General features: G+C 31.3%; 1 protein-coding gene across 1 annotated transcript in view; it reads right to left on the bottom strand.

Annotated features, from left to right (window-relative positions):
- The window catches only part of LOC118198091 (ribose-phosphate pyrophosphokinase 1-like), a 47,665-nt gene that overhangs the window by 19,989 nt on the left and 15,320 nt on the right, over positions 1–12,356 (bottom strand). Inside the window, exons 2-3 of the mRNA XM_085824203.1 lie at positions 7,294–7,477; positions 1,712–1,810 (exon numbers count right to left, since the gene is read on the bottom strand). Coding sequence (XP_085680329.1) covers positions 1,712–1,810; positions 7,294–7,477 — 283 coding nt within the window. The remainder of the gene's footprint in view (positions 1–1,711; positions 1,811–7,293; positions 7,478–12,356) is intronic.

Genomic DNA, 12,356 nt, shown 5'->3' with positions numbered 1-12,356 from the left:
TATATTAAATAAGTTCTATTAAATTACATTATTTTAAACAAACTGCAGACAAAATTATATATTAAATACTCTAATAAATACAAATTTATATTAAACTCCTTCTATATTTCTCTCTATACATATACATATGAAACTTGTGTACTAAACTTGCATACTGAATGAATTGCCGATTTATCATTTACCATAGTCAATTTCATTTTCATGGTTGCTGGTAACATTTGGCTACAAACTGTACTTTCTTTAGCCCGAATTGCATCACTGCCATTTTCTGTCATTAAGGCCAAAGACACTTAAAAAGAAGTATATATAGCCATGAATGTAAGACTGTGTACTACCCCCTCCCCTTAAAGCTGCCTTTCTTCAAATTTCACCTATCTTGTATACTAAGCCTAGCATTAATAAAAAAGAAAAAGAAAAAAAAAGAACCTCAGATCATGAAGGCCTTTTTTCATGAACAATTTGGTTTATGAACAAATTATCTTAATAAAAAATGCTTTGGATGACAAGCAGTGTCTCAAATTTTGAACATTCAAATTGAGAACATATGAGTGTTAATTACGTGGCATAGGTTATCACAGTGGTTAAACAGCCACATAAGTAACACTCTATGACTTTTGGAAACATCACTATATATTATTTTCCCCTGCTTAACTCTCATTAACAAGCCTGGTGACTTAAAAGATCATGAATGGGAAAAATTATTGCCAATTAGGCTGTAGAAAGAGACTTCCAGGATTTAGGAATTTATTGGAAGTTAGAAGGGCTTTATTCAAAAGCAACAACAAAAGAAAATTATGTTAAGAAATATTTCAGAAGGGGAAGAAGAAAAATTATCTAAATTCTCTGATCTGCAAAATGGTGTAACAATTTTTTTGCATAAGGATATTACCCTGATAAAGCATTAGCAAGCCATGAGATAAGAATTTTCAATGGCATTCCCATGTCTCCATTTAGAAACATTTGAAGATGAAGATAAATACAAATCACACTGGATAAATGTTTAGTGAGACACAGGCCTAGTGAATCTAGTGGTGCTTAGAGACAAACAGAAGTCAAAAGAAAATCATCAATGATGATACACAAAAATAGTTTTCATGGAAGGAAATTTTACATCTACATACCTCCTTACCATTTTCCACGAATGCCATCCTTCATATAAGCACAGTAAAACATAATTAAATTTTCATCCATTTTATTTTTTTATTCTTGTGTTTATCTTTTGTTCTATATTTAATGGTTTCCAGTGGTTTTAGGTAATGAATGAATCTGTGCATAAAACACAATTAAGTTTAAATAAGCAGTTATCTGTGGTACAGGAATGAATTAATCCATTTTAAGAAAATAGGTTGAGTTTGTAAGCATTTTTATTCAAGGACGGCCTTCAGGAACAAATTAGATTCGTGACTGATAATAAAATAATGTATTACTGAATATAATTTTTTTTATCCCAACATATGTTCATTAGATCATCAAATTACGTTTCTTGGAGAACACTTTCTGTATATCAAGTTGATATATAAGCCAATATGGCAGTTTTCTTAATATGCCAGTTTTTCCCCTCTATAAAACACCTATCAAATGCATAGTCTTTTTATATATGGGGCTGTCTTACATTCAAGGCAATTGTTCCACACCACTACTAACAGCATAACATTTTACTTGGTATTTAAATATCTACAGCTAAGAAGCAGAAGGAACCATATTAACTTACCTGTATTTGAGATGCATGTAAATCCATAGTAATGATATGGTCTGCTCCTGCTACTGACAGCATATTAGCTACTAATTTGGCTGATATAGGTGCACGACTCTAATAAAAAGCAAATCTAATTTAATATGACTGCAGAATTAAAAATTATATATTTCAAAGTCTGAAATCTGGAGTGATCTAATATCTAGATCTCTAGACCACCAGACAAAAATAAATAAATAAAATAATTTAAAAAATTCACCTTCTCTTACAAAGCCCTGGAATGATGAATATAATAATAAAAGGATACTGATGTGCCTTTAATGTAATTTTCCTCTGAACTAAATGAGATTCCTGCACGACACTTTTAAACAACAGCTGGCTAGAGAGTTGCATCATGGCCAACAATAATACACTGATTGACACGGTATTGATGTTGACCGGGACCACACTTTCGGCCCTTAAGCGGTTGTTGGGGGGGGGGGCCGGGCCAGCGCTACTCATTTTGCTGGCCCAGTGCAAAATCTGGGTCCTAAATTCTGCCACCTGGTATCTCCCAAATTCTAAAAATTTTACTACCCCTAACTTCTACTGCCCAGTGCTTTTTCAAAAGTCTAAAAATTCATCCATCCCTAATTTTTGCCGCTTGTTACTTTTCTAAACTCTAAAACTTTTGCAGTCCCTAAATTCTAACCCCCAATACCAGCCACACCAATTGCACCTGTTTTAAACCTTTGAAGAAAGAGGTTACCATTTTTCGACCAGACCTAAATAATAAGTTCTAATGTTGCCATATCTAAATGTCATCTTACTAGATTTAAACTCAAATTTCTGAGATACAGAATTGCCAAAATCTCAATAATTCCAGATCTCAGGCTTTGCAGTGTTATGTATGTATGTTACATGATATTGTAGATTAGTTCGCAGCAAAAATTATTCATTTATTTGTTTGCAATTAAATTTCATTATTCAAAATTTAATTAACTTTAAATTTGCTTTTTACGAATAGAGAATGTTTGTTATATATATATGTATATTTAAAAGCTTATGCTAAAAAATTCATTTGACTCTATAGTTCCTTAGCAAAAAAGTAAAATCATTCAACATCTAGAAACAATAATAAAGCAGCAAAAGCAAACTCGTAAAAACTAAATGTTAAAATTACAAGTTGAGATGACTTTAAATTAAAAAAAGGGGGTTAGAAAAAATTAATTAATTTTAATGCATTAAGAATTATAAAAGAACTGCTGTAAAAATAAAACATATAACAAAAATATATGTACAAAAAATTGCAACAATGGTAAATAGCTTAACCCAAGGTTTGGGCCGGATTTATCAAAGGAAAAGCAGTTCAAAACTCGAATCAAGTTACTAATTCATGTTGTCTTGCTACTTTTATATGTATATAAACAAGGTAGGACAAAAACAATTAAATGATTAATAATTTGAGAAAATGAATATTTTAATTCAATATTGTAACTAGCTAAACAAATGTGAAAAACATGGAAAAGCATTCTGTTTTCAAGTCACATTTTTAATATAACATCACTATGAGTTTCATTCAATGCAAGGTGCACTTGTGCCTGTTGTCTGACATTATTCGCAGCTTTCCTCAGAAAATTCACAAGATCTACACAAATTTCCATTCAGATGTAATCTTTCAGTTCCTGCATAATCTGAGGCCGTTGGACATAGAACTTATCCATAAGCAAAACTCACGTGCTGATAAATTACACCAGCATGGGGGGCCATTCAATATCTCCAAAGCGAAAGATGATACATTGCGGAAGCATTCCTTTGGATGACAGCGGCTTCTGACGCTAAGTGTCATCCAAAGGATGTGTGGGTTCTTTGCTGTCCAGTTACTGAAGTTCTGCTTGATGTATTTGTTTTGATGAAAATTAATTCCACTGCACATTATCAGGTAATCCAAGATTTGCCAATCTCCCCCCAACAATTTCCTGCAAAATTCATTCAGCTCAATGTGCTTCTGACTAATGCTGCAAGATAACTACAGATATTAAATTGCTTTACTCGGTGATGTGCATTTTACTGTGCCATCTACAAAGATGTTCGCATGGCACCAAAATTAAATCACCTAATTATTCCTGCTCCACACACATATATATATACATATTCACATATACACAGACATACACAAACACACACCTATATATATATGTATATGCACACACATAATAGAACAGTACCAATAATTAAAATTCTCAGTAAAGCAAGCTCCATATAACAATACTAAGTCATATAAATAACATGTCAGATAAATCTAATCTGAAAAGACATACAAATCCTTTTAGCCTTAAATCATATAAAAATGTACATATAGGAACTCATCTGATACAAACTCAATATGTGCAATGATCAGTTAGTAGTAATGAGTGAAATGATAACTATATCTCATTTTAAGTGAATGAATTATCAGTTCGTATGATTTTTCCATTTTAAGTGAATGACTTATCAGTTCATGTGATTTTTCTTACATTTTGTTTTATGAGGGGAAGGCAGTCTACCTGAGGACTTACTATAACTGAGAAACTGCAGATATTGCCATCTATTATATATAAAGGAGATTTTTCAGTATAAGTGCACTTGCTGATAGCTGGTGTTATGCTGTTAACAATACCACACATAACTCTACTACTTTTACAGTATTGCAGTAACTCTAGAAGCCTACCCGAGATTTTGCTCAGCTGTAAGCAATGCAACAACATATAAACTATTGTAAATGGTATTGTTACCAATATATCATTGGGTGTAAATACGCACACGTGTACTGATTTTTCAGTCAGCATTTTAAACTAGTTTTAGAGATTAACATGCTTTATGAGAATCAACATCTTAGGAAATGAGTTTCTTCCAGATCATTGGAAGGAAAAGAAAAAAATGAATAATGATGCACCCACAGGGCTCTAAAGGGGATAAATTTATTAGCAACACTTATTTAAAAATAAATGTTTCATTCTTTCTGTACTAAAATATAAAGTAATTAAATAATTTTCTCCAAAATATGGTGAAAAGTGTGACAAAATTCTTATTCATTTACTAATGTGATATTTCATTTATTTATTTATTTTCCCTCTGAAATATGCTGCACTGATAAAAAAATAATTATTATTACAATTTTAGATTTCATAAAGGAATTATACTTTTTTTAATTTGTGCATTTAAATAAATGTTTTAAATACATTCCAGTTTTAAAAATAATTTTATCTTATTTCTTTTCTCTGTCCAATAGCTCCTTCTCTTTCTTAACTGGTAGCTCTTGGCAAAAAACTTCACCCATTTCTGAAATTTCACATGAACTATGTAACGTAACTGATATTAAAGTTCAGCTGAGTTACAGTAAATGGTCTCCTCTTTTGAATTTATTCAATGATTGAATAATAAGTTTGAAATATTGAATTCTATGACTGAATAACAACTTGAAAACTAAGTTCACATACAATACCAAAAATGTTCTACTATTTTGTTACATTGATTTTACAATGATGTAACTTCGGTTTTGCTATTTAATTCTCTTTTTTAGTTCAATTTTTTTATTTCCTTTTATTTTCCCTGAAATAACTATGCAATTTTGTTATTTTTATAAGTTTCAGAATATATCTAAATTTACAAACATGAAAGCGGACCTTGCAACAAGTATGCAAAATTACTTATTACCAAAAAATGATTTCTGCAAACATGCAGATGAAGCTACTTAAATTATATTGCAAATGAAAATAATTAAATCAGTAATATAATACTGCTATATATGATTAAAATATAAATAATACTAAAAATATGATGTAAGTACAAAAATTAGTTTCTTTAACTTTAGTGGAGGAAACTTATTTCTTTTGGCTGTCCCCCCCCCACACACACACTGTGAAAGAAATTTGCAAATCCTGCTTCTCATTAGAAGAGAAGATAATTCTTATATGATTTTCTGATCTAGTATAATTCTAAAATGGGACTAGACTAAAACTTGTTTTCAAGCACACCTGAGCATGCTAAGAAAACTTCATTTGATACTTGTTTTGATAGAATGAAACTTCACAGTCTTCTAATATCCTGGCTTGTACAAGTTAAAATTCAAGCACTATTAAAATATTTGTGTTAAACTGTCTTGTAAGAGTAACTCACTCAAATGTCAACTTTTAGAATGTTAACCCTCTAATGACCACTGTAGCATATTTTCTACTACTATATATTGAACGCCACGTATTTATACCAGGAATGCCATGAAATGTAATTTTTATGTCATAAATTTATAGATTGAACCTTTCTCATGTATTATTAGCAAATTTTAGGCATAGATAGCATAGAAGAAGCATGGATGCAGCAAACAATGCAAGCACCTTTTCAGACGTAAGTTGTTTATTTTACAAACATTTTATTAATAAAACAGTTAATAATTACTATTTATATAAAGTAAAAGAGTGAGTGTATCACACAGTATAAAATTACTTTTACAAAATTAACGCTTTTAATGCTAAAATGTATTTTTAAAATCATGGTAGCAAATCTGCTACCATGGGCATTCGTGTATCTAAGCCTAGCAGTTCTCTGAAGAAAATATGTTTTTACATTGAAATTAGTTCTTTAATCTTTGATCTTTGTAATCTTTGTAAATGATCTTTAATCTTTGTAATTTTAGAGATAATAAATATATCCTCTTAAGTACAATTTATGGATTTAAATTTTATTAGTTTAAATTTTGATATTCCATACGTGTAAAATCAGAAATTAACTTTTGTAGAATAGTATTTTGATTTGAGATGTATGCCAAGCAAAAAGGTGGCTATGAAGCCAAATTACTGATCATACAAATCTATGATAATACATGATGTGCTTCTTTGATCTGCAGGTATTTTATTTAGTGAAGTAGAATTAAAAATCAAGACTCTCCACGTGCTTTATTACGAAAAAATGTCAGCTGCGTTGTTTCTCAATTTTCCAATGTTGTTTCAAAAAAGACTGCTGCTGGTGTTGTGGTTAGATCATTCCAGATGTTTGATGTCCGGATTTGTGCTATATCAGTAGGCAGGTATATAAATAGCAGCAATTAAATAAATCTATTATTTTCATCAAACATTCAACTTCTTAACTCTTATCATGGTCTCAACTTCATGCTAATGTTAAAGGCAATCTTTCATGAAAAGAACACCTTCGTGGTAGGATTTCCAAGGAGAAAATTGTTCATATTCAATTTAATAATTGAGGAGTACATTCTTTCAGCCAACCTGTTCAAACCTGTAGGAATCAAAACCAGAAGAAAATGGCCAGTGTTATCTCATGTAACAAGATTACTGATGAGATCAATTAATAACACTGGTTTTTACATAACATACACAGCAAAATAAAAATTACATATTTACACTGTAGTTAGCTTTTAATGTTATTTTTATTAAAATTCTATGCCGTATCAAATGTTTTAAGTCTATTAATTTTTTAATGTAAAATAATTAGCATGTAATATATCTGTATCATTCATCTAATAAATTTGAAACTTCAAATACCTATTCTACATTATATATGATATCTATATTTTTTATCAGCTTATTTACATATAAGAATATTTTTTACAAAAATCAAAGAAACTTTACCTTATCTTTTTTATCTTGCCTTGAATAGGGAAAGAGTGGAATTACCGCTGTAACCCTTGAAGCAGATGCAATTTTACAAGCATTAATCATGATCATAAGCTCCATTAAATTATCATTCACTTCACCGCAGCCACTCTGTATGATATACACATCTTCTCCTCTAACAGATTCTTTGATTTCCACACTAAAATTATATGGATTTCAATAAAGCAAACCAAAAATTTAAATATTATGTAAATTAAATATAAAAATCATTCAACAACCACAAAAGAATGTAGCTAACTTCAGTTTAAAATTTAGGGAGGGGGCAGGAATTACAAATTTCAGCTTACTTTGGCATAACAAAGTACATTTGCAATTGAAGTACTAAATTATATAATTACAGGTTTAAATTGGTGTAATTAGTATAAGTACACTGCGAAAAAAAAAAAGAAAGAAAGAAAGGAGAAAAAAAAAAAAGAACAGTTCGATATCTCCAGTTCAACTGAGCCGACTGACGAACTTTAAGTTGCTTGTGTGTGTGCGTGTGCAATTTAGGATTTACGTTGTTAGACATGAAATCGGACTTTCTGTGAAATAACATGCCTATTTTTTTCCCATATTTCGATTCTATGACTCAAATTATGCCAAACTGCCAAGTTTTGTAAAAATCGTAGTAGTTTTTAAAAAAATAGCTCTCAAAATTTTAGCTCCTCAATGTTAATTGAATTTGATATATATTTATTAATATCTCTTTTTATCATTAAATTTACTTGATTCCTTCTTTAAGAATTCTAAATTTAGGCTTACTTCAAACACAATTCACGCATTTTTTATAATTTATTATTAAAATTTGTATTTTTAAATTTTTTTTTATAAATTTTTTGAAAAAATTTTTGTATTATAACCTATAAAATTTTTAATATCTTAAAGTAGATGTATTACCTGCCAAAAATTAGAGTTTTTATTTAAATTTTTTAAGATATACATAAATATGCATATTAGTGCATTTTGAAATTTGGCATATATGTTGAAAGCGATAGGGACATCCAATAGTGGTTTAGACACTTTGTTAAAATTATTTGAAAGTAGGAACAATGTCACTTTCTTTCATCTTATGCACAATGTAAAAAAGGAAGGGAAAATAGGTTGCCATACATTAAGAAGTTCACCAAGCGATTTATTCTTGGTGCAACTGAAAAAAATGAGCCAAGATAAATTTTTGAATTTCTCCGTAAATTTCCCACCGAATTTTACAAAATTTAACATTTAGGCATAATTTGAGTCATAAAATCGAAATATGGAAAAAAATTGATATGACATTTAAGAAAAAGTCTGATTTTGTGTCAAAATACCTATAGTAGAACAATGCTAAATATAAATCTAATATATATACTAAGTCACGGTTTCAAGACATGAAAAACGTAATTTGAATTTCGTCAATCGGGCCCACTAGAATGAGAGATATAGAACTGTCCCCTTTTCTTGCTCAGTGTACATTTTAATTACTGTATTACTGCAATTAAAGTACATGTTTATATATATAAATGTCCACATGTTTTCCAGTTCTGTCCAAAGATTTGGTATAGGATTCTATTTTTGCAATTTTTGTCTCTTTCCTTTTGTAATGCTAGTTCAGAGAACTGTCTAATAAATTTTGAGAGAGGTTTTAAATTTTTTGTGAAAATTCCATCTTATCCTTTTCTCTTTCCCAGTAGCAAAGTAGCTGAAGAAATTTAGGCAGCCACTGTCACTCTTCACTAACATTTCTTTCGGTTGCTAGTCGTTAGCAAGTTTAACTGAAGGTTTCATACCTGTACCTTAGTGTCAATTAAACATTCAGTTCATTCTGGGTACAGTTTTTCAGTTTATATCCAGGCTTACAAATGTTATCTGTACAAGTGAAAATGTCAAAAGTAGAAAAGAAAATAAATTGATATGATAATGAAATTGAACCTGGATACCTCAAAGACACTCGACAAAGAGCTAAGTATAAATAAAACGACTATGGATGTAGGTGTTAGACAAACTACTGTAACGAGGTTAAAAAAAGAAGTCTGAAATCAAAATTTGACATATGAAAAGAGTATGCATTGATAAATTAAAAGAAAGAGAAAATATGAAAGGCAGCGAATATGAAAAAATGAGTAATGCACTTCATTTGTGATTGAGACACCAAAGAGAAAAGGAACACTCATTTGAGAACCAGTTTTGGGAAAAATATATTTCATGGTACCCCTTGGTGAAAATTGGCGACTTTTTGGCACCATTCCTGTTTACATGCAATGCCTTTTCTTAACAGCATCCAAAAACTGTCTAAAATTATCTGAACTAGAATCAATATACTGCCATCACCACAAAAATTCATAAAAATAAGAATAAAAAATATCTTCCGTAAGGCCCGACTGTCAGATTCAACCATTCAAAGCCATCTGAATGATCTTTACTTTCAACCATATGCATTTCCTTCATACAAACAGGGCACTTATAACGATTACTGAGTAAACCTTCATTTACACATCAGTCAATTAATGTTTTTTTTTTTTTTTTCCCCTTCAATTCATTCCAAATTGTACAGAAACTTCAGATTAATCTTACCACAGGCAGCCATTTTATGGTGTAAAGCACAAAATAAGCAACGTACTCCGTAAGAGACATCAAATGCAGAAATAAGAAAAATCAAATTCCTTGAGAAATCAAAATCACCGCGATCACGCATTAAAACCAATCATGTCATGATAGGGTTTCCAAAACCTACACCTTAAATTAGTATTTAATATTTAAGTATTTTTACATTATTTCCTCTGAATATCAAGACTAAACAATATAAAAATTAAAATTATACCAAGAAATTAAATATTTTATGGGAAAGAAAAGTAAAACATCAAACTGCTAAAACATTTATGGAATATTTTAAAATCAAAATAAATGATTATTAAATTAGATAATTATTAAGTAGCATGTTTAATAAACTTTTTCCTTGGTTTCTTTCCAAGAAATTCATAAATTATTTTCAAAAATTTTTTAGATGTTCTTTAATACTTCTTGTTCCACATATATTATAACCATGCAGTTTCATATTTCTTCTATCACATTTCTTAAACAGTCAGAAAAATATCTCTCTTCAGATGCACTGGAAACTGGAATAGTAAAAAAAAATAAAGAAATTCTACATTACGAAAAGTTGATGGCATTTCTCTTGAAGCATGATATTCTTGTACATCTACTAAATTTATAAGTAAAGAAAAAGTATGAGGCGAAACAACACGTGGGCAAAATAGTTACGCGGCAACCCAGAATGTTGCTAAAAAGTATTCACACTGCAACCCACAATGTTGCTAAAAAGTATTTATGTGGCAACCCAGGTCATACAGTCATACACGCACCCTGTTTTGCCCAGTGTGGAATACCGATGTTGCACAATGTTGAGTTAGTGCATTTCTTTGATGCCTTTTAAATACAAATGGATTGCTGTGTACATGGGAAGAATAACAGCAGTAAAAAACAGAATTTCTCAAAAAAAGTGTTATTCTACTAATGTTTCTTGCTTTTTTAAATTTTCTGACCAGTTGCTCTATTATGGGCTAGCCTTTCACTCATCAGCTTGGAAAAAAGCTAGTTGACAACAAATCCTCAACATTTTTTTTAAAGGGAAAGAGATGCTGATAATCAAAAATTACAAAAAAGGTATTCTTTTACTGCAATGAAGTGCCACTGAATTAGGGATAGACATGGTTATGCAACTTGTGTAGTGCTGCGCTGCATTTATGCTCATGTGAGAGCATTGTGGTAACTGCATATATAGTTAATACTATGGTTGTTGTTAATCAGCTGTTTCAATTGCCAATGTGGGTAATACTTCTGATTTAGACACCTTCAATCACGGACAGAATAATAGGCATTTGACTCAGGGGCAACTCAACTTCCGAAAACATCAGATGGCTAGGATCTTCAAGGTTGAAAGTGTCAAAAGTATACTCAGAATACATGGATCATGGGGGGGGGGGGAACTAGCGATTTTACAAACTGCAAAGGACAATTAGCCTTGAACGAGCAAGGTGTGAGATAGTTCAGCCGTATTGTACTTAGCCAGCAAAACCAAACATTAGCTCAAATTACCACCCAGATGAATTAGGGCACCAGTTGTACAGTCAGTATATGGATCGTGCAACACTTGTTTCACCATACGAGCTTCAGAAACTGCAGACCCAATGCATAGCATCGAGGTTCTGAACTTATCCGGGCAAGAGAACACAAAGAATGAACTCTAGAGGACCAGAATCGATTGGCATGAAGTGATGAGTCTTGATTCCAACTACTCAACACCGACAGAAGGCTGAGTATATGGCATCAGGCTCATGAAGCCATGGATCCTGCATGCCAAATTGAAACTGTAGAAGGCCATGGCAGCTAAATCATGGTCTGAGTGTTTCCTCTTGGCAGTGTTTGGGATCTTTTGGTTTTTGTACCAACCTCCCTCAATTCAGTACATACATCTGCTGGGTGATCAACATCATTTATGTTGTCCTGTCATTCACACGGAAATGGAGTATTCAAGCAAGATAGCTGCAGCTCTCACTGGTCATGGTTGGCTACTGCCTGGTTGGATGAGCATTCTTCATGAATAGGTTACCTAGAAGCCCCGACTTAAATCCTACTGAGCACCTTTTGGATACTTTACAGAAAGGTATGAAACCATCACACAATACTATCAACCCTTCCTGAATTAGGAACAGCTCTATCTGATGTTTGTCAAGCCATTCCATAGAATGCTTCCACAAATTTAATGAATCTCTACCTCATCATGTGGCAGCCGTTATGATAATGGATCCTAGCTCATTACTGACTTGCTATCCCTAATTCGGTAGCATTTCAGTGTATATTTACTAACAAATATAAACTCCACAAGTAATAAACTTTATAGTATTTACTCATTAAAGAGACCACTGCAGTTAGTTATTAGTTAAATTTGGTAGTTATATTTGCTAATTACACTTGTTCACCTAATCGGCAGCAATTCTCAAACTGTTACCAAAACTGTTACCTCCTGTCTAGTAATTGCTGTAACAAGGAAGTACTAACTT

The sequence above is a fragment of the Stegodyphus dumicola genome, chromosome 9 (genome assembly GCF_044657685.1).
Source record: "Stegodyphus dumicola isolate Sdum_Otavi_A_Nest chromosome 9, ASM4465768v1".
NCBI lineage: Eukaryota > Metazoa > Arthropoda > Arachnida > Araneae > Eresidae > Stegodyphus > Stegodyphus dumicola.
Note: the sequence above shows the minus strand (reverse complement) of the source record. Positions and strands in the feature narration are given on the sequence as shown.